Source organism: Ochotona curzoniae, unplaced genomic scaffold (assembly GCF_017591425.1).
Source record: "Ochotona curzoniae isolate NIBS_2020 unplaced genomic scaffold, NIBS_Ocur_1.0 contig_520, whole genome shotgun sequence".
Classification (NCBI taxonomy): domain Eukaryota; kingdom Metazoa; phylum Chordata; class Mammalia; order Lagomorpha; family Ochotonidae; genus Ochotona; species Ochotona curzoniae.
The window spans coordinates 2,174,114-2,201,062 of NW_024466457.1; the positions used below are offsets into that span (position 1 = coordinate 2,174,114).

The 26,949-nt window shown below is 58.3% G+C and overlaps 1 protein-coding gene across 7 annotated transcripts; it reads right to left on the minus strand.

Moving 5' to 3' along the window:
* Positions 1 to 221: 221 nt before the first annotated feature.
* On the minus strand, positions 222 to 25,902 carry ARHGAP27 (Rho GTPase activating protein 27). 7 transcript variants are annotated; one of them, XM_040989321.1, is made up of 17 exons: positions 25,501 to 25,902; positions 23,830 to 24,513; positions 7,576 to 7,968; positions 7,133 to 7,315; positions 6,845 to 6,925; positions 6,683 to 6,763; positions 6,351 to 6,418; positions 5,977 to 6,067; positions 5,595 to 5,699; positions 3,260 to 3,358; positions 2,708 to 2,819; positions 2,455 to 2,583; positions 2,249 to 2,347; positions 2,064 to 2,141; positions 1,840 to 1,974; positions 1,621 to 1,726; positions 222 to 1,535 (listed from the first exon to the last, which is right to left on the minus strand). In XM_040989321.1, the coding sequence occupies exons 2-17, from the start codon at positions 24,493 to 24,495 to the stop codon at positions 1,358 to 1,360; spliced, it is 2,604 nt and encodes an 867-aa protein (XP_040845255.1). In that variant the 5' UTR covers positions 24,496 to 24,513; positions 25,501 to 25,902; the 3' UTR covers positions 222 to 1,357. The 7 variants fall into 7 exon arrangements, with proteins under 7 accessions (XP_040845255.1, XP_040845260.1, XP_040845257.1 ...); XM_040989326.1 differs by lacking the exons at positions 23,830 to 24,513; positions 25,501 to 25,902 and adding an exon at positions 11,211 to 11,400 and having other exon boundaries at positions 2,455 to 2,577; positions 7,616 to 7,617; positions 7,737 to 7,971; XM_040989323.1 differs by lacking the exons at positions 23,830 to 24,513; positions 25,501 to 25,902 and adding an exon at positions 11,211 to 11,400.
* Positions 25,903 to 26,949: the final 1,047 nt, after the last annotated feature.

A 26,949-nucleotide genomic window follows, 5' to 3' on the forward strand; every position in this document is an offset into this window, starting at 1 on the left:
TGTGTTAGGAGCTTGCACGGATGTGGGCACCTTTCACATGTGGCCATGAGAGCAGTGCCTTGGGGCAGTGGTGGCAGGGCCTGCTGTGGGGAGGGAGGTTGGGGACAGGTGGACGACCAACAACTCTCCACCCACCCCCACATTTCACATATGGAACCAGGTTGAGGCAGAGGAGTTTAAATAGAAATCTGGGCCTGCAAGTCATTCTCAAAGTCCATTTGTCCAGGTAGGAGAATAGACCAGGTTTTATTGAACAGCGTTAGCTCAGCTTACATCTTGTAAACACTGAGACATACAGTAGGAGGCCTCTGCCTCTCTGGCCCTGAGCCGGCTGGCACTGGGGGAAGCTGGGGCAACCTTGCCCGCTGGGCCAGGTTGCAGAGGAGCTAGCCCTGCCCAGGGTGCAGAACTAGCAATAAATAGTAGAGGCAGAAATGAGCAAAAACTGTTCAAGCAAGATGCTGGCACGGTGCCAAAACGTTCAATAAATATGGGTGGTTACTGGCTGTGCAGTGGGGCGGCTGGGGGCCAAGAGCCACGGGTGGTCTGGGCATGGGGGGAGGAGGCCCAAGCCCACATTCACATTTGCTTTCTTGAGACTGTCACTCTCCCATCTCCTCAAGGCATGGCTGGCAGTAATTGCGGCTACGAGGTCCTGCCAGGGTTAATCCCACATGCTCGCCCCCGACAAGACCTGCTGGGGCTTGGAGGTGGGTTGGGCGAGTCGGTCGCTTCCCTGATCCTCCACCCCCACCCCGCCAAATCTGCTTTGTGAGGAGAGCCTTGGCTGGGGACTGGGGACTTAGATCACCCCCTGGACTCCAAACAAAGTCGTTCTGCCTGGGCAAACCTGTTTCCTCTTCTGTAACATGGAATTCAGTGTGGCAAGGGTGCATGCCAGGCAGCAGGTGCAGGGCACGTGCTGAGGGAACAGGAGGAATCCTGGCACGGAACACAGGGGCACAGCCGGCCACGGCCCTGAGGCCTGACGGCCACAGCTTCGGCGGCCCGTGCTGGAAGTGGTCGGTAGCTGCCTCATGGCCCGCATGGGGCCCACAGGGCCTCCGGGATAGCCAGAAGTCAGGACTCTTCAAGTTTCTCTTCATTGTGAGGGCTGTCACCGAAGGCACTCTGCCCCAGTGTTGGCATCAAGAACCATATGATTGGTCCCCAACTGCATTGACAGGCGGAAAATCACATTTCACCAACTGCCCACCAGGGGCCGCTATCCCCTCGAAGGACCCAGGCCCCAGGCGAGGCCAGAGGACTTCTGGTTAGTCTGGTCGTGCCCACGCGCACTCTGCCGGCGCCGCAAAGTGGCCAGACCCCAGTGGCTGTCCCCGGGCTGGGCGGTGTGTCAGTGCGGTGGGAAGATGTCCACGCACTGCTGCAGGATGAGCTCCACCACCTGGTTCTGGAACACCATGGTCATGGGCATGCTGGTCTCCTCTGTCTCTGGCCGCAGGAGCGTGGGCCCGAAGACAATGGCGACGCTCTGCACCGACATGCGGTTTTGCTCACCGTGCTGTATCACCCTGCGCAGGGGATGGGAAGGATGAGCGCCCAGAGCTGTGGGATGGGTAGAGGCGGCACCTCCCGGCCCTGCACGGCCCCACTCACCGGCACAGGTGCTGGAATAGCAGCCGCAGCGTGTCATGATTGGGAGCAGGCAGGGAGCGCACCAGGTCACGCACACAGCTACTGCGCTGGGCCTGGTCCTGCAGCTCTGGGTGAGGGAAAGAGAAGGAGAGAGCGAGCGAGAATGGGTACAGTGACAGCGGCAGGTTCGGCCAGCGAGGTGGGCCCACCCCATCCACCCCACCTGCCCCAGGAGCTCACTAATGGCTGAGATGAACTGCGGGAAGTGCGAGAAGGGGAAGAGGGGTTCGGGCAGCTCCCGGAAGAAGAGCTTCAGGGCGCCCGTGATGACGTGGACGTCCTCCCAGCGCCCGTCCTCCAGGTCCAGACGTTCATCTGCAGCAGAGGGGAGGAGGTCAGCGCCCCTCAGCGCTTGGGGGGCCGGGAGTGGGGTGGGGGAGGCGGGTGCTGGGGGCCGGCCTCACCGTGGTCCACCTTGTAGCGCAGTTTCTGGATGGTGGCCAGGTTTCCGCTGATGCGGTACAGCCCGTCGATGTCCAGGCCTGGGAAGGCACGGAGGGCTAGGGTTAGGGCTAAAGCCGCAGCCGCAGATTCCTGCAAGAGTCCCCTTCCACCTACCCCATCCTGGGGTTCGCCCGGGCACACATACCCCGGGCCTCCACGGCACGGATGCACTGCTGCACGAAGCGTGGCACCGGGCTCCTCTCGCGCTCGCACAACACGGCCAGCGGGCAGCCGAACACCTGGTCTGGGGGACAGGCTGGTCAGTGCCACCCCGTGCAGGCTATATCGGGGTGATCCCAGTACACACCTCCGCCCTGGCCCCGCACCCTCCTCATGTCCCTCCTCACGTACCGCGGATGTAACCCTTGTCCCGCAGCGACTGCAGCGTGGGTCGCCTCTGTAGGAACTTGCGCAGTCTGTGCCGGACTTTGCTCAAGTCACTCTCTAGGGTCCCCGGGCTCAGGACAGGCACTGCTGCTGCTGGCAAACACAGGACGAAGGCTGAGGGCGGCCATGGCACTGGCTCGACAGACCCCAGCCAGAGGCTCCCCGAAGAGGGGCCTGCCGGGAATCCCCTGCTCTCCTTGCCCGGTCCCCAGCTCACCTGCACCAGACCGCGCGTCCTCCTCTCGGTCCTGCCAGCTCCCCAGGCGCTCGTTTGACCCAAAGTCAGCGCTGCTGCTGCGGCTTTCCTCCTCTGGGGCCAAGTCTGTGGACTGGGATCACCCCAAGATAGCCTGTAGCCCTTCCAGGATGCTGGCCGGGCCAGGGACCCCACACACTGTTTTCTTTCCTATACTGGGCCTGATCTCCACCCCTCCCCTAAGGAGCAGCCCTTCCCTGACCCCCAGGGTCTACCTCCCTGGTCATCCTGACCATCCCTTCCTTAGTGACCCGAACCATTGCCCTTCCCCGCCCCTCTGTTGAGGTTTCTTCAGCTCTCCACCCACGCTGAGGTCCTCCCCACGTGGACTCTGGCAGCTCTGTTCTCTGCTGTTCCAGCTGGGGCCACACCCCTAGGCTGTGTTCCCATCCACCTGCAGGGTGGGCTCAGGGGGGCTGCCATGCCCACGGGGACACACTTCTCCACCGGAGTCATAGAGCTCCCTGCCAGCCACCCCTCTCCCAGCCTGGAAGTCCCTGGGACTCTGCTTACCAGCTCCTGGATGCCCTGGGTGATGGCTTTGTGCCAGGTATTGATGATGGCTTCCGAGTCATGCTGGATTAGGTATTCTGAGCCATCACGGCTCCGCAGCTGGAGAGACACAAGTCACTCAGTCAGCCTGGCTCCCTGGGTCTGCCGGCCACCTGGATAGGTCTCCCTCTGACCACAGCCCCATGGGGCTCTAAGAGAGAGATGCTGCCTGAGGGGTGAGCAGCCCTGGCCGCCAGGACTGCGGTGAGTAAAAGACCAGCAAAGGGGACCCGGATGCAGACCGCTGATGTGGGAGAAGGCAAGGGCCCACTCCTCCACCTCCAGAAACACCAGGGACCCAGAGGCTGTCCCCACACCCAGAGCCCGCAGCCCCCACCTCAAGGAGGTCAAGGACACAGTGCCACAGCGAGGCTGTATGCCCCAGGCCCTCTTGGACTTGGAGGGGGCGTGGGCAGCTCACAGGTCCTGCAGGGGACTGGCTGCAGCTCTTAGCACCCTGCCCCAAGGCTGAGGAGAGGTGGAGGCAGCAGATCCTCTCACAACTTGTAGAGACAGAGGGCTGTTGCTTTTAAATTTGTATGTGAAGACTATTTAACTGGCTTTTTTTTTTTTAAAGGTGAAAAGATGGGTTTTGGCACAGTGGTTATAACACTGCTTGGGATGCCTGCCCCTCCCCTGACCCCATGTCCAGGGTTCATGTCCTGCTCTACTTCCAGTCCAGCTCCCTGCCAACGTGGCCAGGGAAGCAGCAGGTGGTGACTCAAGCCCTTGAGTCCGGCTGTTTTGAGTGCCTGAGTCAGCAGATCTGAGTTCTCTCTCTCTCTCTGCCTTCAAATAAAATAAAAATAAATAAGAAATTTTTAAAAATTGGAAGAAAAAACAGAAAGAGAAGCAATGGCTGCTCATTCCCTGCACAACCCAAGCCCGGGTGTTGGCACCAGGTCAGCAACATGGCCACCCTGCGCATGTGCCAGGCCAGGGCTGGGTGTGGTGCTCCCCCAAGAGTGGCCGATGGCACCTCCAAGTGCTGGCTGCAGTACTGCACCGTGGCATCTTGCCAGACACTTGCACCCTCATCATACCGGGGGCATGGACCAGTGGACTGGCCACACTGGCTGCTCCTGGGGCTCTGTGGTCAGGTCCTCCGCACCATCCTGGGAGTTCTACTTGGAGGACAACACTGCAGTCGCCCAGGGTTGGGAGTCCCTCCCTGCTTGTAGGCAGCTCCTGGATTTCCTGAAGCACTACACTGGCAGCTTCTGAGGGCACCACTGCCCTCTAGCCCTTGCTGGGAGACATGGCTCTGGCTCCCTCCAAAAGGCCGACCCCGAGACCTCTGTCATGAGGTGCCAGAGGTAGCCTTGGGGAAGAACCGTCTACAGGGGGACCCATCACAACACTGAAACACCTGCCCCTTGTGACACCCAAACTGTCCCCAGCCTCGCCTGAAGGAGACGTTGCTCAGGGGGTAAGACCAGTTTCACAGCCCTGCTCTGCTTCTGAAACTGTATGCGGCTCGGTGAGTCATCAGAAAGCAACACACCCTGAGCTCCTTGCATCCCCACCCCCTCACAGAGCCTTGTAGGCCCACAGGCAGACCCCAGGCATTGCCGTGACAGCTAAGGTCAGGAAAGACCTCAATTCCCTCCCGACTGGAAGAAATGTGCCCCAGTCTGGGAGAGGTGCAATGGCCAGCCCTTTTCCTTTTATCACAGCCATCAGGAGAACCGGGCTGCTTCCCACGGCAGCACCTGTTCCTCCTCTGCCCGATTCCTCTACACCTCGGCCCCCCATCTCTACCTTGTTTTTGAATCTTCAGAAAAGACAAGAGAGATTATTCTTCTGACTGCTGGTTCACTCCCCAGATTCCTACAACTGGCTGAGCTTGGGCCAAAGCCAGGAGCTAGGAACTTCATCCAGGGTTCCCACGAAGGGCAGGGGCCCAAGGGCTTTAGCCACCGCCTGCTGCCACCCAGGGTGCACACAGGCAGAAGGGGAATTCAGAAGGGGAACAGGACTGGGAGCCAGGCATCCCTGTGTGGATGCTGGCACAAGCTCTGTGTTAACTGCAGCTTTGCATAGACCCTGGCTCTGCAGCAGGCTGCACGGGTTCTCCAGGGCTGCCTCTGTTCTGTTCTGCCTCAAAACATAGGGCCTGAGGTGGGGACAAAAGTGGCTTAGAACCAAGACACATGGGGACAGTCATAGGTGGGGCCCCAGGAGGCCTCTCGCCTGGGCCTTCTCTCTCTTCCTGACAAGCACATCTGTTGCCCTTGTTTAGTCACGGGGGACCCCGTCCTGTTGGAGGCTGGCCCTTCCCCCTCTTCTGACTCACCTCTAGCACATTCTTCTTGCTGGACTTGTCTTTGGGGGCCCAGGAGAGAGAGGCCCCCTTCAGCTCCACGGTGTACTCAGGGGTGGAAAGCTTGCCAGCCTGCCTCTAAGGGAGAGGGAAGGAGAGGGGGTCAAGGTTCCAGGGAACCCCTCAGGTCCAACATGCCTATGGCATGCCTTGCCGTTGCCCCCCAGACCCCTACTGCTTGTCCTCCAGGCGGGGTGGGGGAGGGAGAAGGGGGATCTGCAGCCTCCCCCTCCCTCCCTGTGCTGGCCCAGCCCCTGCCATGCTGGCGCACTGCGCTCTCTAGTCCGACTTCTCCCAAGCCAGGTCAGACAAAGGGCAGGTGGGGTGGCCCCCCCAGGGGGGCCCCAGGCCTCACCAGGCCTCCTGTGGCCGAGGTCTTGGAGTCCTTGAAGAACGTCAGGACGCCGCCCTCCAGCACCGTCCAGGAGACACTCCAGTGCTTTTTCCTGGGTGGGAGGTGAGGAGAGAGGAGGGGAATGTGCAGGGCTTAATCCTGTCACTCCAGAAGGCAGGCAGAAAGCTTCACTACACGGCCTGGAGTACCCGGCTGGGAGGGTGAACGCCCAACGCTGCTGACACCTGGTTACCAGGCCAGGGACCTTTAGGGGGCGTCATGCTATCTCTGGGTGCCTCAGGTCCCTCCTGGGGTATCTCCTGAGGAGAGCCTGGCCTAGTGGCAGTACTCATGCAGGCCACCCTGCCCTGGCCCGGGTGGACCCAGCCTCTCACCGGAGTCGCTTCCCCTTGTCTACTGTCTTGGTGCGGTGCAGGACGCCCGCCTTGTCCAGGGTCTTGATCTAGGAGGGAGGAGAGGGAAGGGGGTGAGCCATGGGGCAGAAGGGCCAGCAGCTGCCCCACAGGCTGGGCCTAGGACTCCACTGAGGCCTTTCCGGCAACACGGTCACCCTGCTGGTTGAGGGTGGTGGGATGATGCCTGCAGTAAAGGCAGCAGACATTTCTTCCTGTCTCCCAGTCTCCCCCAACCCTGCGGCCTTGTGTAAGGCCTGGACAGACCCATCCCACCCGACCCTGCCCCCTGGACTTCTGTGTCCCTCCATTACTTTCTCCTCCGGGGGGCTGGACTGGGCCGGGGTGTCACTGCTCTGGCTGGATGTGGTGTTCCGAGGGGCGGGGACAGGCACCTGGGCAGGGTGGGGAGGAAGATGCTGTCACATACAATCCCCTCCCCATTCCCCAACTTCTCTCTCTGCCCTGCTGGTTACCTGGGGCAGCTCCCACCGAACAGAGCAGTCGTCTGGGTTGTAGAAGTAGGGCTTTCCATGCTGGTCCTCCAGCCTCACCCACTGTGGGGACAGTGGCAGTCAGAGCCCCCAGCCCAGCTCATGAGAGGGGAGGAAAAGGCTTCCCTCCAACCAGAGTTCAAGGCAGCACCAGAGACTTGGAGGGGCAGGTGCGTGTGGCACCTCTGTCTTAGGCTGCCTTGGAGTTCAGCGTAGGAGTATCAAGCCCAAGTGCCCGTGAGGAACGCGGCCCACTGCCACTGCCCCTACCTGCTCTTGGGTGAAGTGGTTGGTGTAGAGCGTCTGCTTGTCCTGGTTGATATGACAAGACCAGCCCGGGGGTGTGGTCAAGGAGGAGAGGGGGCAGGGCTCATCATAGGAGCCCACAGGCGAGTAGTCTTCCTCAGGGTAACCCGCCAGTAACTCGGGGTAATCGGTCTCAGGGGTGGGGGGCTGTGGACACAGAAGGTGAACCCATTACTGCCTCCACGCCCGCTGCCCCCACAGCCCTAGGTCCTCGGGGCTCAGTGGAGAAGGCGGGGTCAGAGAGGCTGCCACAGGAAGCCCCGCCCCCGAGAGCCCCGCCCCCTTACCTGCCCCCCGGGTGGCAAGGGAAGGGGGCAAAGGCCTGCTGTTGGCCACGCCCCTCACCATCTTGCTCTGGGGAGCAGGAGGCGGGGCAGAGGCAGTCAGATGGGGATCCCTCTCCTCACCCTCTGGTTCCTGGGGCTGCCAGGGCTCAGGCAGGGCTGCATCTCCGGCTCGTCCTCAGGCTCGTCCTCCCAGACCGTCTCGCCTGTCAGTGGGTTGTGGAAGAACACTCGGCGGCTCTCCTCGTCCCAGTACTGGTCCCACTCAGTGTCCAGGCTCTCGCGGCTGCTTGCCGAGGCCCGGGATGCGGCTGGGCTGGCTGCACCCTCGGCAGCCTCGAAGGGGGACTCCCAGGTGGTCACACCCGTGTCTGGGTTGTAGTAGTAAGGGCGCCCAGTGCCTGCGTCCCTGTGTGTCTCCCACACCTGGCTGGGGCAAGTGGCCACAGGGGCGCCCGGTGAATTGGCCTGAGGCTGCCTCTCCACATTGACGTACACTGGCTCAGGAGAGTCTGCCTGCTGGAGGAAGAGGAGAGAGAGACGCAACCCTTAGTGGGGCTTCAGGGTCCCACCATCTCGATTGGTCACTTGTCACCTGGTGGCTTTCAGCAAGTCACAGCACCTTTGTGCCTCAGTTTCCCCCGGAGGGGGAAATTACCGCAAAGAATGCAGAAATGCTCTTAAGTGCTTGCTGAGGAATTTAGTGCTCTGGGTGGGTGAGATGACCATAGTCTCTATTTGCCAACAATGATAAAGTGTGTCTAAATTGGTTCTCAGGGTGGTGCAAGCCCAGACGGTGGCACAGGGACCCAGCTCGCTGTTTCAGTGCAGGACCCTGCTCCAGCTGGAATGCCCTCCTTCCTGACCGGCCCAGAAGGCTCTGGGGTTGTAATCATTGCCCCCTCTGGCTTTGGGGCTAAAACTTCCGGGGCAGGGGGTGCGGACACCGGGCTTGCAGATGTCAGAATGAATTCCAGACAAGAGTGGGAGTGGGATAACCACCAGATGGGCTGGGAAAAGGGGTTACAAGCAAAGGCCCTACCCCTCCCCCCGCCCCATTCCAAGCTTGGCCATGCCTCTCGTGCTCTGACCAGGGCCCCCCTCAACCTCTGATGTTCACACTTCGCGGCTGCTTGCTGGCTGCAGGGCAAAGTCTAAGCCCTTAAACCAGGCACTGCTGAGTACCTAATTCCTGCCTGAGATTTGGCCCTACTTCCTGCCACTCCTTGCCCCAGCCTTGAACTTGAGCTCCAGTAGCTGCCAGGGGTCCCCACCTTCTCCTTGACTCACCTGAAGCTGGCCCAGGCCTGGCCCCACCCCCATCTCACCAGGCTGCCTCAGGCAATGCCCAAATTCTAGCTTTTCCTGAGTTTTCTGCAGGGTGTCCACTGCTCGGGCCTCTGGCCTCGGCTCATAATAGAGCAGGTTACTGCTTAACCTAATGCCAGCAGTGGAAGAGGTGTGGAAAGTAAGACCTTCCTTTCTTCCTTTAAAAAATTATTTATGGCCTTGGTGTGGTAGCCTAGTGGCTAAGTCCTCACCTTGCATGTGCTGGGACCCCCATATGAGCACCAGTTCGTATCGTGGCTGCCCTACTTTCTTTCTAGCCCCCTGCTTATGGCCTGGGAAAGCAGTGGAGGATGGCCCAAAACCTTAGGATCCTGCACCCACGTGGGAGACCCAAGAAAAGCTCCTGGCTCCTTGCTCCAGACTGGCTCAGCTCCAGACATTGCGGTCACTTGGGGGTGTGAATCAGCAGACGGAAGATCTTCCTCTCTGTATATCTGACTTTCCAATAAAAATAAATAAATATTTAAAAAATATTTTTAAATTAAAAAACGGCAAACTTAGCATAGTTGCAATTTTTTTTTTTTGGAAATCTTCCAAAATGCTGACATAGGATCCTCCCCGAGTAGCACTATATTTTTGTTTAGTTTTGTTTTGTTTCTTTAAACCTCTTTGGCAGTTTCCAAGTTTTGTGCAATATATATTTTTTCTTTGATATTGCTCTAGTGACAGTGACACTGTTGCGAAGAAAAGCATGACTCACTCTAAGCTGTTCTTTCTGCCGGTCCTTAGCAGGTACCTAAACTAGTCTTTATTGGTGCAACAGTCATTCGCCTGCCCGGTGCCAAGCCCTGCAGGTGCAGCAGTGAACGGACGGACACAGGTCCCGCTCATGCGTGTGGTGACAGCAGAGGCTGATGTGGCAGCATAGTGGGTAAAACCACTGCCTGTGCCGGTGCTGAGTGGCGTTCCGGCTGCTCTGCTTTGCTGCTCCCCTTCTGACCCTGCTCCCTGCTAATGGACTGGGAAAGCAGTGGAAGATGGCCCAAGTGCCTGGAGCCCGGTCCTCATGCAGGCGATCTGGAAGAAGCCCCTGGCTCCTGGCTTTGCTCTTGCCTTTCAATGGCCGCTGCAGACATCTAGCAAGTGAACCAGGCTGGAAGATCTGTCTCTCCTTTTGTGTAGTTCTTTCAAATAAATAAATCTTAAGACAAGACAAAAAGCCAGTGGCAGTGGTGGAGGTGAGTGTCAGCACAAGTGCTAAGAGTCACAGCAGGTGCCATCAGAGAAGGGGTGTTGCAGCTTTCCACAGAGCAGCCAGACCTCAGGAATGCAGGGGATGGGTCCCTGCCACCTCCCAGCTCCTGTGCACTTGAGGCAGGACCCTTTACCCCACCTCGCCTTTCTGCCCCAAACCCCAGGTGAGCAGCTCTGTACCCCGACCGCCCCAGGCTGCTCTGCTGTCCCTACCGCAAAAGATGTCCTCACTCTGGCCATGGTCTCCAGCTGTAATCCTTTCTCTCATCCCCTTCCTTCCCACACCTGCCCATACCCAGGGCCCAAGACTCCCTGGAGAGAGGCTGAACTTGCTGGTACCCTGTTTGTTGCTCTGGAAGGGTCTGTTCTGCCCTGGACGTGGGCTTGCTGCCCACCCATCTGCCCCCAAACACAGATGTTTCTTGAGGACAACAGCCAGAAGGACGGAGCGGACATCTTTTGCCTCCCAGCAGGTGCACCAACGTCCCAAAGTACCTGTTGCTTGAATGCACAGTCAATCCCATGCCAGCCTACAGCCACAGACACATGGGACAACACCAAAGACACCAGCGAGAGCTCTGGTCAAGAACATCAGAGAAAACATGGGGGAGGCAGTGGGAAGAGGAAGGTGGCTGCATTAGACATGCTTCCAATCACCCCAGCTGGCCCCATTGGGGCCACGACCTGGCTGAAAAACAGCATCCCCGAGGTGTCTTAAACGCAGAGCCTAGCTGGTGCTAAGAGAGAGCTGCTGACCCCCACCTCCTTATAGAGCCTCCTGGGGTCCAGCTGGGGCCAGGTCCTCCTTTGGTCTTCGTGGGGTTGCAACAGGGCCTCCAGCCTTTCTCCACTGGGTGAGGCCCAGCGGAGCTGCCTGCAGTGCAGACGGTACAGAGGGCTGGGGACTGGTACGCCAGAGACTCAAGGGCACTGAGTGGAACAGAGGAAGTGACCGGCCTTCTGCCCTGGCGCTGGGGGCCAGAGCTGTGTGGGACCCTGGCTCTCACCAGCTGCAGCCTCCCACACTGGCTCGTTCTGCTCCTCCCCTTTACTCCCAGTCCCTCTTCATCTGTGCCCCAAGGTAAGGTTCTGTCAGCATCATCTCACAGGAAAGAGCCGAGAAAGGAGGAGCCCCAGCTCACCCCAGCCTCTGCTGGGAGCCTCCGCAGAGGCAGAGGACCTCCCTCCCCCACTGAAACATCAGGGTACCCTACCTGTGCCCGCATGGCCCGACTCTGCCTCCTGGTCAGTTTGGCAATCACGTCCACCATCCTGTCCAATCTGAGCTGCTGGGACTGGACTCTGGGAACGTCTCGGGGTGGAGCCAAGGGGGCAGAACCCCAGGGCTACCAAAGGGCAACAGGGAAACAAGAAGTTGCCTCGAGATGGCGGGTAGCTGCAACTCCAGCCCATTTCCTGTGGGGCTGCGGAAGTGCTGCCTGTGGCGGGCCTGTGGGGCGACGGGGAGGGGGGAGGTTCAGTGTCTGGGACTGCCCTGACTGTCCCGTGTGGGGCTCTGATTACAGACAAACCCGGCAGTGGACAGGGTCGGGAGCTGTGCAGAGACAAGGTCCTAGCCTGGGCTCAGGGATGGGGAGGCTGTCCCGAGTGGGGCAGGACCCAAGGCAAGAAGCTGATGGCTGGACTGGGGCTGCCCTGGGCGGAAACAGGACAATGGGTGGCTGTCAGCTCTCCCATGGCCCAGGAGGATGTGCTGGGGAAGAGGAAGTTTGTGGGGCAGAGGAGGGGCTGGCGGACAGGAAGGACTACGGACCGATGCTACAGTGTCAGAGGGGCCAGTGTCTAGATCATCCCAGGCACCTGGAGGGCAGGAGGGACCGTAACCGCATCACTGTTTGCCCGCCTGGCTCTGTCTCATCCAGGCTTGGTCACCACGACACATGTGCCCTTCACCTGTGTGTCACAAGCACCCTCCCCCCGGTGGGGAGGGGACAAGAGGTGTGCCATAACCGTGCCTCTGCCTGTTCTCCAGGGACCCAGAGAAGGGGGCCAGGAATCAGCTACCCCCCTTCAGTGCCCTGCATGGAGGTCTCTCCTGTCTTCCTTCTCACACTTCCTCCCTCCCCCAAGCTCAGGGCAGAGTAAAGCACGGTGTGGGACATGTGGCACTGAGACGTCAGAGCAAGGCTGGGGCCTGTGCCCTACTACGCCCTCAAAAGCTCTCGTGTTACCTTGACCGCAATCCCTGGAGAGGTCAAGGGTGGAGAGCAGAAGGGAAACCCAGAGGTCTCATCCTTGTCACATGTATGACACATCACACCCTCCCCGCCCTGAAACTAGGGACACACACACACACACACACAGGTCACCAGGCAAGACTGCAACCAGGCCCAGGAAACAGGAAGAGCTGCTGAAAATTCCAGAGCAGCCGGAAATTCTGGACCAGCAGCCAGGCGCTGGGTGGGGGAGGGGAGAAGAGGACAGGTGCCCTCAGTGCTGCCCTGCAGTGGGATACGGGGGCTGGCTCCTCTTCTCTGGAAAGAGGCCCAAACCCCATATCTGGGGCTTTTCAGTGAGCTTCAGCCCCGTGGAACAGGGACTGAGCAAACCCCTAGGCCTCCTACCTGCTACGGCTGCAGAAAGAGGCTGCAGAAAGAGGCTGCAGACCTCCTGCTGTACCTCCCCTCCCCCAGAGGGGGAGGTGCCGACCGCAGCAGCTCCCCAGTGGGGTCCTCCTCCCTCAACCACACCCTCACCCCTCAGGATGAGGTGCTACCCAAACAAAGCAGCTGTGCATTTTTATCACATCTGTCCCATCTCTGTCCTCAGCCCTTCTCTCCGAAACCGCCAGAGGAAGAGCTGGGGCAGATGCAGGTGCAGTAAGGAAATTCTATCCTTGGGTGGCTAAAGGCAAAGGAAGTGCCCTCCAAACTAGGAAGTGGTGAGGGGGGCACTTCACTGCCAGTGCTGTGTCACCAGGCTGGGCGGAACAAGGGCCAGAAGGAGCATGACCTGCGTGCTTCAAGGAGCTCAATCTGTCCCCACTAGGGTCATACCTCCTCCAGGGCAGAGGCAGGGCCCAGCCCAGAGCTGCATCTCCACCAGGGGAGTATGATGGGGGAGACAGGAAGTCACTGCAGGGTGCTGGGAGGAGTCCTCTGAGAGTGGGTGGGCCCTGAGCGGGCTCCCAGGGGCTTAGCTGGGCAGCCACAGATCAGTGTGCTTTAGGAAGTAGGTGCAGGGCGAGGCGCCTAACCTGGCAGCTGTTGGTGACAGACACATTGGAAAAGAACGGAGCTGGCATTCTGAAGACTCCTCCTCTGCACCCCCAGGCCACAGTTTCCCTGTCGAGGGGCAGGCAGGAGACAGCAGAGTGGTTCTTCTGCTTTTCTGACTTCCGGCTTGGGCTGGACGCCCTCAGCACCCAGGGGAGCCTCTGGGGAGTTCACTGCTTACTGGGCCAGCATCCCCAGGGTGCTATGGTAGGGTAGAGCCTGTCACCAGCTCCCCCGACTTGTGTTCTGAGGTAGTCATCCTCCTCCCCGCCCCTTCCCATCCCACTGGGGTCCATGCTCTAAGTGGACATGGCCCCTCCTAACCAGCGGAAGCCCTGGTGGGAGCCGACCTAGGGAGGAGGGAAAGTGTGACTGAGGGTGGGGGAGGGTGTGTCACCTTCTACCCACAGCCTGCACCAGCATTCCTCCCCCAGCTGGGGCACAAGGACCCCATATACCAAGCTCTCCAACCTGGCTACGGGGACCCCACAGCCCCCATTTGCTCAGAAGCAGCCTCACCTCAAATCTCTTTGGGTCTTTAGAAGAAACAGCACACGCCTGGCACTCCCTGTAACACCAGTTTCAACTTACTTCTCCCTCCCATCTCACTCGAACACTGGCCACTGCTCTCAGGGCCCCCAGCCTCCTGGAGGACAAGTCTGCCCTTTTGGCCCCCACCTGGCGCTCTTGTCCTGGTCAGGCATGCAGCATCAATTCAGTGCAGCCTCTAGGCCCTGGTTCCAGGCTGGCCCCCATGTGACCTTTGTCCACCCCGGAAGCTCCATGATGAAAATCAAAGCCATCTCATCGCTCCTTCTTTCTTTCATCTGCAAATCACCTCTTGCTTAAGCAGGGACATAAGTCACCTTGGACTCAGTGGTCACCATGTCCTGACAGTCTGGCCCACGGGGGCCTCACGGGTAACACAGGGGCCAGGGGGCCAGGGTAGCCAAGAGCCCTCTTTCTATTTTCTGTAACTTGTGTAATTGTCATGGCAACAGGAAAGGGGTGAGGCTGGGGACACTAGACAGACAACCAAATGCATCCTGGGTCACTGAGACCTGCCAGAAGCAAGGGATCATGGGGGAATTCTCCTAAAACAGCGAGGAAGTAGAGCAGCCAGGACACAGGTCAGCGTCCATGTGGGATTGTAGGTGTTTGCAGGGGCTTGCAGGCAAAGGATTAACCAATTGGACCATTGTGTCAGCCCTAAGGAATAATTTTTTCAAAGATTTATTTTTCTTGGAAAGGCAGATATACAGAGGAGAGACAGAGACGAAGATCTTCCATCCGTTGATTCACTCCCCAAGTGGACAGAGCTGCACTGATTCAGAGGCAGGAACCTGAAGCCTCTTCTGGGTTTTCCATGCGGGTACAAGGTCCCAAGGCTTTGGGCTGTCCTTGACTGCTTTCTCAGGCCAAAAGCAGGGAGCTGGATGGGAAGTGGGGCTGCAGGGACACAAAGCAGTGGCCATATGGGATCCTAGGTAAGGACTTTAGCTACTAGGCTATTGTGCCAGGCCCGGGGATAATTGTTTTAAAAACAGGTTTTAGGAGCCCACATTATGGCACAGTGGGTTAAGCTGCCACCTGCTAATGCTGGGATGGCAACAGAGGATGGCCAAGCAGTTGGACCCCTGCCACCCAGTGGGAAACCCAGGTGAAGATATAGGCTCCTGGCTTTGGCCATTTGGTGAAGGACCCAGAGGATACAAGCTCTCTTCTCTCTTCTTTCCTTCCTCTCCTTCTTTAACTCTTCCTTTCAAATAAATCAATCCTTTAGAAAAAGTTTGCAAAAGATTCTTTTTACTTTTCTACACGTTTGAAAAATATCATAATGAAAGTCAAACAAAACCAAAAGCAAACCAACTTCCTCCTCCGTTTTCACTCGTCTCCATCCTCACTGTTATAGCAGTCTGAAGTTCATTATCGCTCACCTGGGAACAGACTTGCTCTTCCTGCTCCTCCACCCCCAACTTCCCACTGATCTCAGGGTCAGTCTCGGGGCCTGTACCTCCCACAGCTCACGGGCAGCAACCACCATTTTGTCCACAGCCATGGCTGCCAGGCCACACAGGGAGCAGGCTGGTCAGGGAGAAGCAAAGGGATGGGACCACCTGCTGCCAGCCCCAGAGAAAAAGATGAAGAAAGGTGGGCCTATGCCTCATTCTGCCCACCTGGGTTAATCCTGCCTCCCAAGGAACAGAGACCTAAACACAAGAAAATGACACCAAGAGGAGAAAACCAACACAGACGCATCATAGTCATATGCATGCTCAGCAGGCTTCCATTGACAGACCGTGTACACGGTGGTGGGCCCACAGATTAAAATGGAGTTGAGGGGCCCGGTGCAATAGTGTAGTGGTTAAAGTCCTCACTTTGAACGCGCCAAGACCCCATATGGGCACCGGTTCTAATCCCTGCAGCTCCACTTCCCATCCAGCTCCCTGCTTATGGCCTGGGAAAACAGTCCTGGCTCGTGGCTTCAGATTGGTTCAGCTCCAAACATTGCGGCCACTTGCGGAGTGAACCATCAGGTGGAAAATCTTCTTCTCTGTCTCTCCTCCTCTCTGAATATAAATCTTTTTTTTAAAAATGGAGCTGAGCTATTCCCATCACCTGGCCTGTATAGAGTCCCTGGGGCGACCGTGCTGGGAATACACCTGCTGTGTCGCCAATTGATATTGAGTACAGACAAGTACTAACAGGATGCAGTCCCAGACCAGGACAAGATGCAAATCTACCACCGCTTTATGTATCTGCTATCCTGTATATATATATTTATATCAACATTTATTGGTTTATTAGGGCAATGCTGAAACCAGGAGTTTCTTCCAGATCTCCCATGTGGGTGGCAATGCCCAAACAATTAAGCCACCTTTCATCATTTTCCCAGGTAGATAGATTATCAGAAGCGGAACAGCTGGGGCTTGAATTGAGCACTGATATGGGATGCTGGTGTGGCAAGTGATGGCTTAACAGGCTATCCAAGGCATTGATCCCCATCCTATACTTTCTACCATTCTTTTAGCGTATATTCCTATTCACAAGAAAAGAAGTTGGCTGTGAGATGGTTTGCCATGCGTTGTTGGCCACGGCCTCTGATGCATCCTGCTCAGCCAGGCTCTGGACTACACCAGGAGTTCATAGAGAGTGGCTGACCTCTGGCCACTAAGTCATCACTCCCTTCCTTGAACAATGAAGTCCCATGACGCATCTTTCAAAACATCTCCCCATTGTTAAGTGACTCATGGTATATAGCAAAAACTCAAAATCCAAAAGCTATAAAATAGATGGATTCCCTTTGAGAACCTCTGTGTGGCAAAACAATACTAACAGCAACATCACAAGTCAACTGCGGAGAGGGGATACAAGTCATAGACTAGGCCAAGGCTTCATTTTCCTAATTCAGGAAAAGCTTCTAAAACTTAGCAAGACAAAAACAAAACAAAACAACAAAAACCAACGGAACAAATGGGAGAAAGCTATGAGTTGAGTATTTACAGGAAGAGAGAGACCAACAGGACCACGTGCACGGAAAGATGCCACACTTGCTGGCAGAAGACAGACCAACCCCAGTGACTCTTAGATGACCCTGTATGCTTCTTGGTCAGCCAGATTGAGAACAACGATTTGGCCCTCTTGGTGGCCAGGCTGTGTTGATGAGAGCAAACTGACACAGGCTTGTGGATGGTAATTTGGTGATGTCCATCGGACAGCTGTCATTCACTCTGGACCCTGAGCCTAGATTAACATTTTTTTGGCTCCGTATTTATTTGGATAAAAAAATTATTCCTTTTTTTCTTTTAAAGCTTTGTTTTAGTTATTTGAGAAGCAAAGTGCTATTGTGGGGGGTGGATGGGAAGGATAAGAGAGAGAAGGGAGAGATCCTTCATCCACTGCTTCACTTCCCTGGTCACGAAGGCCAGGCTGCACCAGGCTGCACCAGGCTGCACCAGGCTGTACCAGCTTCATCCAGTTCCCCCTGTGGGTACAGAGGCCCAACACTTGAGCCATTTTCCACTGCTTTCCCAGGTGCATTAGCAGGGAGCTGGAGCAGAAGTGGAGCAGCCGGCACTGACACTGGTGCTCCAACATGGGATGCCACGATGACAGCCCCAAGGCATTATTATTTCTTACAACATTGGTAGTAACAGCAAGAGGTGAGAAAAAGTGCAAATGTCACTGAAGCAGAGTGAGGGGGCTATTACGGTTGTGCATCTCTGCAACACGTGAACAGGCAGGCAGCTGCCAGGAGGCGAGAGCTGTCCTCTCACGTACCATCCACAAGACACCGTTTCATCAAATTGGCAGCTGGGAAGTCCGTGCAGAGGACCCCCCCTTTGTGTGAGCAGTGGTCCAGGGCAGAAGGTATTGAATCCTGACAGTCTATGTTTGCATCTTGGGGCTAGAGAGAGAGAGAGCAAAGAGAGTGAATCAAAGTGGCAACTTGGGAGCTGATGGAGAACATGGCCAGGAAACTGGGCTGTGCCAGGATTTCACTCCTCCCTCCCACTCTCCCTTTGTTCCTTATTTTTTTTTTAAGATTTATTTATTTTTATTTGAAAGGCAGATATACAGAGAGGGGGAGAGACAGAGAGGAAGATCTTCTGTCCGATGATTCATTCCCCAAATGGTTACAATGGCCAGAGCTGAGCCAATCTGAAGCCAGGAGCCAGGAGCTCTTCCAGGTCTCCCATGCAGGTGCAGGGTCCCAAGGCTTTGGGCCGTCCTCTACTGCCTTGCCAGGCCACAAGCAGAGAGCTGCATGGGAAGCAGGGCTGCCAGGATTAGAATCGGTGACCATACGGGATCCTGGAAGACTGGTGCGAACAAGGCGAGGGCTTTAACGACTACGCTATCGCGCTGGGCCCCTCCCCCCCTTTAAGATTTATCTATTTTCATTGGAAAGGCAGATTTACAGAGAGGAGAGACACAGAGAAAGATGTTTCATTTGCTGGTTCACTCTCCAAATGTCCATAACTGCTGAAGCTGACATGACATGAATGGACACCCATATGGGATGCTGGCATTTGGAAAACACACCAGCACCTATCTCTTTTCTTTTCTTTTTTTCTTTCTTTTTTAAGATTTATTTATTTTTATTGGAAAGGCAGATACAGAGAGGAGGAAAGACAGAGAGGAAGATCTTCCATCCGTTGATTCACTCCCTAAGTGGCTGCAACGGTTGGTGCTGCGCTGATCCAAAGCCAGAAGCCAGGAACTTCTTTCCGGGTCTCCCATGTGGGTGCAGGGTCCCAAGGCTTTGGCCCATCTTCGACTGCCTTCCCAGGCTACAAGCAGAGAGCTGGATGGGAAGTGGAGCTGCCGGGATTAGAACCGGCGCCCATATGGGATCCTGGCACATTCAAGGTGAGGACCTTAATCATTACACTATCACGCTGGGCCCCTACCACTTACTTTCTAAAATAAGTTGCTTTGGTTTTTTTAAAGGAGCTATAAGCATATTACATAGTTAAAGAAGATGCAAGACTGTCAAGGTGACAGAGGGACTAAGAAACACAATTATAAAATGAAAGTGCTGAAGAAGATTTCAGTATGGACTGCCGTGATGGCTCATTGGCTAATTGTCCCCTCACAAGTGCCAGCATCCCACATGGGCACGTTTGTGCCCCGGCTGCTCCACTTCCCATCCAGCTCCCTGCCTGTGGCCTGAAAAGCAGTGGAGGACGGCCCAAAGCCTTGGGATCCTGCACCCACATGGGAGACTTAGAAGCAGCTCCTGGCTCTTGGCTCTGGATTGGTTCAGCTCTGGCCATTGCAGCCACTTGGGGAGTGAACCCGCAGACAGAAGATGTTTCTTTCTGTCCTTCTCTCTGTAAATCTGCCTTTCCAATAGAAATAAATAAATACTAAAAAAAAATTTAAAAAATCATATTCCTCTAATGTCCTCCCCACTTGCCCACACACAGATGGGCTGTTCCTCTCCTCTGGACTGTGAGTTACCCAATGGCTGGCGCTATAACTTACTTTTCATTGCCTTCCAGTGCCCAGAAAAGCATGATATTTACTGAGTGAATGAACACGGGGAATGGAAAAGCAGCATTCACAACGGTCAGTGTGCTGTGATGTGTTTGCGGTTAAGTCCCCAACACGTAAGGCCAGGAAAGCACAACGGATGGAAGGAATGTGAAATGTCCACAGTCACTGGGCTGATGCTGCCTCCTCTCATCCAAATACTCACAGTAAGGCTACTCTTGTTGGGGGAAGGCAATTCACATATCTAAACAGGTGAGAGAGTGTCAGGATTGTGACAAGGAACAGAGAAGCCTGCGGGGAGGTGGCAAGGGGCGGGGGGTGCAGGCTTCTGGAACAAATCAGTCAGTCCAGTCCCCAGGGCAGACATGGAGGCCCAGCCTGGGACACCCCCCACCCCGACCCACTTATTTTCATGCCTGATGACTAATCTCCAGCCAGAAGCAGGAGGGCTGCAGGGCGGGCTAAGCTGCACAGAGGGTCCTGCAGGCCCTACCTCACCAAGGCAGCAGCTCTGGAAACGCCCTTCCTTGATTTTGAAGCAGAACCTCAGGAACTTAACAACACTTTCAGTCCCTGTGCCCCACGTTCCCTCCTGGGGGCCCCATTTCCCCAAGACACCACCAGCCAAGGGTCATCAGGCTCTCACTTCCAGGCCCAGTCCTGGCATGTAGCCCTGACCACATGCCCACTCACCTGCCAATCCGGTTTAAGATTAAGGGCTGCCCTGTGTCCCAGGCCGACACCAACTGCCAGGCACTGGCATCTAGCATTGATGCCCCTTCCCTCCCACTAGGACAGTCACTGGAGGGAGGGGGCTGGTGGGCAGCTCCTGGGCCCCCCTGTAGGAGGGCTGAGGGATTGAAAGGAACCAGGAGCCAAGAAATGAATGATGAAGCCCATGGTTGGGAGCAGTGACCAGGAATGTGGGGTGGTGGGTAGTGGTGGCGAGTACTCAAGCACCTGCTCTCTTGCGGGCCAAGTCAGGGGCTGGGCTGCAGGCACCTGGGTCAGCCTCGGACCGCAGGTGAGTCACAGGGAGGGAAAAGTCAGGCCAGGTGTGGAGAAACTGGCAGAGCCACCCCGGGAGCCTGCTGCCCTAGCTGGGTGGGGGTGGGGTCCTTGGAAAAAGGAATAGAAGAGGACCCACTAGAGTTTTAACTCCCTGCTCTTACAGAAATCCGCTGGCTGGCTCAGAAAGGGGACCCCAAGGTGAATCTATGTTGGGGCCAGATTTTTATAGCAATCACAGTGGATCTGGGTGGCCTTGGGAGCTGCTTCTAGGAAACAGGTGCCAAACCTGGCACCTGGCACAGAGGGGTTGCTGGGGAGCTTCAAGGAGGGAACAGGAAAGGATGGAGAGGCAGAGGAAGAGTCACGAGGGAGGGGACAGAGAAGGCAAGTGCTGTTACATGTCCCATTCCCCAGCACCACCACACAGAGGTTCTAATCCCGCGGCAGGGGTCACTCACGGTTCCCAGCAGAGCAGGAAGAAGCCAGGAGGCCCTGGGGCTGCGTCCAGGCCAGGAGGCCACGCAGGTGCGGCACCTCCTGGGCTGTTTGCAGGAGAAAAAGCAGGGCTGGGCTGTCACTCTCTTCCCAGCGGCCAATGCCCTGGTCCTGGGGGCGGGCACCACTCCAGATACTTGGCTCACCTGGAGGCCCTGGGCGGGCATGATGACCACACCCGAAATCCCCAGGGGAGGAGCCCTAGTGGCGCCTTGTGGCTTTGGCCTGGGCGGCCTCCTGGGGTGGGTGCGGGGAGTCCTCCAAGTCCATCCCACATCTCTCCCCTTGTTCCCTCCCCCGAGCCTTGGCCTCTTGCTACTCCTCCTGTACCCTGGACTGCAGAGAACAGAGTCAGGCTTAGACTTCAGGTCTCCTGCCCTGGGGTGCATGCCTTGCCTGGGCTGGCTGCATAAGGTGTGAGGAGGGGGAGTGTGGGTCTGCTTGGGTTTATGCTGTTCTGGGAAATAGGGTGGCACCGAGCCTAGGAGCTAGGTTGTGCTTTGGGGTCAGGGGGTCTAGAATGGACTTGGACATAGCCACTCCATGGCTGTGCAATCCTCAGCCAGCCATGCAACCTCAGTGAACCTGTTGGGGAAAATGGGAGCAGCGGGAGGCAGTATCTACACCTGCCTTCGCAGTGGCTGGGGCTCAGCCCCGGGGAGCACCTTCGAGGGACAGCCTGCAGGACTATGAGCCCCTGGGGCCTGTGTCGGACCACCTATGTCCAGCAAGCACTAGGGGCTCAATGAGGATCTGGTGAATGACAAGACCCCTTTCTCTTGGGTAGCCTATGGCCCTGAGCTGATGTGGCACCCCAATTAGGCACCCCTTTCTGGAGACCCTGTATACCTCCCTCCTAGTATCTACCCACCCATGGGGAAGTCTCCATGGGGGTACACACAACCTCCCTTTCCTGCCTGGAAATGGAGGGGTGTCTACACACAACATCTGGATCTTCATCTGCACCCCTCTGACCTTCCTGTTCTCCTTCCCCCAACCTCTGCTGCCTTGGCCATTTCTGAGCCCCGAGCCAGTGCTCTCTGCTGGTCCTTGATGTTCCTTGGCTGTCACTTCCTCTAGGGCACCTCCTTTCCTCCCTTTGTCTGTCACCTAAACTCCCGGGAGCCCCATCTTTCCTCCCCCTCCTTGCAGCTCCTCCCCTAGAATGCAAACTGGAAGCTGGAACTCTTCCCAACTTCCTTCCCAACCTCCTGCTCATTTGGACTAGCCCCAGGCTTCTCTGCTTGGTCCCACACCCTTCTCTACTAAGAGTCTTGCAAGGGCTTCAGGCTAAAGTCCAAATTCCTAGCGAGGGCCTGCCCAGCACACAGCACCGCCCACTCCCAACCCTGTGCCACGTTCCGCTGCTAGGCCTCCAATGTGTGCGTCTTTCTGCTTGGCCTGAGCCCATGCTGTTCCCCTGCACCCTGAGTGCAGGTGGTCACAGAGAGCCTGGGCAGACTCGGGAGGCAGCTGCCCCTGAGGGTGAGCCCCTGGGCTAGGGGCTGTGCCTCAGTCATCTCTAGATCTGAAAGCACACATGGGCTTGGCAGGTATTCCGTGCAGTTCAGTGCCAGAGAGGTGAAGTGACGTGTTAAAGCCACACAGCAAACAGAGCCTCTCTGCCCAGTATCCAGGTCTACCCACCATCACCACGCTCTGTGCCCCACCCTCCCATTCACCCTCCAGCACCTGCAGCTAATAGAGGCAAGGGTACCACCCTGCGGTGACTCTGGCAGCCTCGGTGACTTCTCAGGGACCACCGGCAGCAGAGATGCGGGGGCTCCTTCCTCTTTGGTTCTAGATTCTAGGGTGGCAGCTCTGGCTGCTGCGGCTCGCCCTTCCTCAGCGCATACTCTGTGTGTGCACCTTCTGGGACAGAGCTCCAGGACTGCAGTGCCCGGACACGGAGGGGAGCCAGGGTATGGAACTACCTATTTAGCGAGGTTGCCCGGCCAGGGGCAGTGGTTGGGAGCACCGAGACCCGCCCCGTTGCGGTCCCCGCCCCGCCAGGTGCTGTTCTCCGCTCTGGCCACGAGGAGGCGGGCTGGCCGGCAGACACGGAGCCGAACGCAGCACCCTAGAGCTCCTAAGTCGCGGCGCCTCCTGTTGTCGAAACTCCCGTTACAATGAATTCTTCGGTGCTGTGCACATACATGGGGACGCAGGGCCTTGGGGAAAGGTGTCCAGTGGCCCCTGGGTGACCACGCGGAGTGCAGTTCGAACCGCAAACTCAGCACTGGAGGGGGCAGGGGTCTGCTGGGTGAATGCACCCCAGGCTCAATCCCCGCACGGGGTTGCGGGCATCAGGCTCGGAGAAGGCCACCCCAGGCGACCCAGGCCAGACAGCAGAGTTCCCCCGGCAGTGAGGGGCTTACGGGACAAGAAGGCTGGCTGCCCACTTAGGTCAGGGCTGTCCCGGCAGGGAAGATTTGCCCAAGAAACTCGGGCCGCCCAGAGGATTTTGAGGACGCACGAGTGTATCTAAAACGTGCCCTATTTTAGACTTCCCAAATTAACACAATCGGATTCTGAAGAGAGAGAGAAAAAAAGTCCTCACCGTAACTAGGGTTCCTTTTGACACAGACTCATCAAGCGCTTAGGAAAAAGGAACTGAGATGTGGGAAACTGTCAAAAAGGGAAGCGAACTTGAGCTTGTCTGAATCCAGCTCCTGGGAAAAGCATGAGGCCTCGAACCAGGTCGCAGGTGCACAGTCCCCCCCCACCCCCCGCCTGCCCCAGGCCGCGCCCATGGGCATCTAGGAATGCGAAGCGCTGCGAGGTGTCAGAGACGCACCCGGGCACAAGGTTGTCCCAGATTATATAAACTCCCTGTGCTCAAGAACATTTGCATTTCTGCCTCACAGCGGGACTCTTCCTACCACGTGGGCCAAGTGGAGATCAGCAGAGACCTCACTTGGGTTCAAGGCGAGCTTGCCACCATTTGAACTTGGAGCAAACCTCTGGGCTCTCATCAAGGACGTGCGGACCCTTGGTGACCCCCGCAGACACTGGATGAGGAGGGTGCGCTCGGGCCAAGCCCATGGCCGTGCTGCGCCCCCCGCCCGAATCCCTGCTCCGAGCCGCCTACCTCCTCCTGCCGCGGGCTGTCCTCTCGCGGTGGGTCGCGCACCTCGCCCTGGATGGCCTCGTAGATGTTCTCTGAATCGCTGCGCGTCAGCGGCCGTGGGCACACCCAGGAGCCGGCCACGCTGCAAGCCTTGAAGCGACCCGCGCTCACGAGGAGGCCGGCAGGCGGTGGGGCGGTAGCAGCAACACGCGCCAGGTCGTCCAGGGACTGCGCGGGGCGCACGGGTGCCGCAGGCCGTAGGTACAGGCTGGCGGGCAGGCTGGGTGCCAGGTTGCTGCGCTTGGCCGCCGCGGCGCGCCGCGCGGAACCGCACAAGGAGCTGGCCCGGCCTCGGGGTTCGACGGCGGAGCTGTTGGGCGCCGGCGCGCTCACGAAGCGGTAGTCGTAGGTCAGCGGCTCGGGGGCCACCGGGCCCGGCTGGAACTGGGGCGCAGGCGGGGCGGGGGCGGGGTCTCCGAGCGCCGGCAGCTCCCGCACGTACTGTGCTGGCAGGTAGAAGGGGCGGCCGCCCGGTTCACGGCGCACGTGCCACCAGTGCTCAGTGCTGCGGCGCAGCAGCCGGTAGCGTTCGTTGGGCTGGATGGCGACGCGGCGCCCGTCTTTCCCCGTGTACTCGAAGGGGTGCTCCACCAGCACGTATACTTCGCCCTCGACGTCCGCCGCCATCGTCGCCACGGCGTTTCCCTGCAGGCGGGCAAGCACAGGCAGCGCAGGGGTCAGGGGCGGGAAGCCGAGCGTCGCACTGCGGGGTCCCAGCAGTGGCCTCGATCTTGCGCTAGCCTTGCGTGTTACAGCCCTAGCTTCCCTGAAGCTAAAATAGAGATTTGCATAAAATCACCTTATACTGCCATGGCCGTTCTACCGTAGGCGCAAAGTGAGGGAGACGGGGCAGACCGAGCGCTCCGCCTGACTGCTAGGAAGCGCCCAACCCTGCCTGGCTTTGCCCTGCCCATTGGGTATCCCCTCGGAGGAAAGGTACTTGGCAGCGCCCTCCGCCTCTGCGCCTTGAGCCCACGGGGTGAAGCATGGGCGCAGGCTCTGGGGAAGGACCTCGAGTGCTCTACCCTGGGGGAGGGGGTGTCCCGACCTTGACTAGGCGTAGGGGCCTTGGCTGGCAAGGCTGGGGAACCGGTTCTCTCAGTTTCTCTTCCCAGTGGCTTGGCGGCAGCCCAGACCCAGAAGCCCCGCCCACACCACCCCCTCCACCTCCTGGCCCCTCGCAGCTCCACCTGCCCCAGACTCCCTGCCCAGCCCGTGAGAGTGGCTCCTGGGGAATGCACTTGCTTACTGGCAGTGACTGCCTATGCCTTATTCTCAGTAGCCCCCAAAGCTCTCACGCAGCGATTGCTGGCCCCTGCCCGTTCTTGCCGGCTCAGCCTGGCTCCTGCTGCGTCCAGGCAGCGCCTAACTGTGCCTCCCTGCAAATCCTCACTGACCGCCCCTTTTCCTGCCTCGCAAAGGTGGCCCGGAGGCCCAGCAGCCAGAGCCCGGCAACTCGCTGAAGTTACGGGAGCCTGAGAACAGGATCTACCTGGGAGCCCTCCGTCTCTACTTTCTCAGTGGTCCTCAATGGGGGAAGGAATGTAAACTGAGGCTCGAACATCGTACAGAGAGTAGGACCCTCTCTTCCCGCCGCCTCCCTCCCCCTCCCCTGCCCTGCAGCGCACTCACGTGGGCTGGGCCAGCCTCCCGCAGCGCACGGACTGCAGGGGCGGAGCGGCGGCTGGCTGCGGGGTTAGCACCCCTCCATCTTCCGGGCGGGGGGTTCCGAGGTCTAGGCCGGAGAGACCACGCGGGGAGCAGGAACTGACCAGAGAAGCAGAGGGAGAGGGTGACTCAGGAGCGCTATTCCCGACTCCCAGTGCATCAGGGTCCGGTAGGGGTGGAGAGGATTCCCAGTGCCTGTGCCAGGGCCCTTGGAGGTTTGGGGGACTGGTCGCTGACCAGTCGCGGGTGCAACGCAGGCAAGGTAGGATCGCGTCCCCTGACCTTCCTCCCCCTCTTCACCCCATCCTCCCCGTCCTCTGTGGGACTTGCTATCCGGAATCTTCTGCGCGCTCTGGGCGCGGGACCCTGAAGCTGGTAGTCCTATCGGGTGTTGTCATTTAAGCGAAGGCCATCGGCGCCCTGATTCCCAACTACCAATTCTTTGTAGCTCGGCTGCTGGCACCACCCTTCCCGGGCCCATCTCTGCCTCCGCCAGGCCCTGTCCTGGAGCTGACCAGATGCACCTGGCATTCTCATGGCAGGGACGCCCACTGGAGTGCAGTATCTTGGCTCCCTCCTCGACCCGGGGGAGGGAAAGTGGGCGAAGGGAAAGGCAGCCAGGGGGAGCGAGGAGGATCCTTGGAGCTCAAGAACGTATCGGAGCTACAGCAGGAGCCGGAGGAGGCTGAGTCCGCTGCCCCGGCTGCTCCAGCTACAGAGGTGCCCATCCTAGGTCTGCGCTGGGGGGGTAGGGGGGAAGGGTCCGGGCCTGGTTCTCTCGGCTCCCGCAAGGCGGGGAACTCCTTGCCCTCCCCTCTTTCTCCAGCGGGAGCCGGTCCGCCCTACAACAGCTCCCGCCTTAGCGCGTGAAAGGGAGGCGGCCCGCGGAGCTCCAGGGTCTGGACGAGCCACCTGTAAGACCCTTCCCCCTCGGTTCAGCGCCGCCCTCTCCGCCCCCTACCCTTCCCCGCTGCTCGGCGGCCCCAGCACCTCGGGGCGTCCGCTGGTCGGCCTCGTCTTCACTTGGCCCGACAGGCGCGCGCGGGGGGCCCGGAGTTCGGCGCTGCCTCCTCCGCCGCCCGGCTCCAGCACTGCCTTGTTTCCTGTTGAACAATATAGCTAGGGAAGCAGCAGCGGAGAGAGCCCGGCACAACTTCCTCCCGGACTGGGGCTGGGCTGCGGTTGCGAGAGACAATCCCCGGTGTCCTTGCTTCCTGTCCCCTCTAGCCCAGCCCAGTACCCCAGGAATGGAGTCGCCACCCTCTCCTCTCTGGATCCAGGGCCACACCTGGTTGCCTCCAGGGAAGAGGCGGCAGCAGAGCCTGGGCGTTGGGACGAGGGGGCAGGAACCTCCACATCTCCCATACCCCACTTTTTGGGCGGATTCCTCCCCCTACCCCCCACCCACTCCTT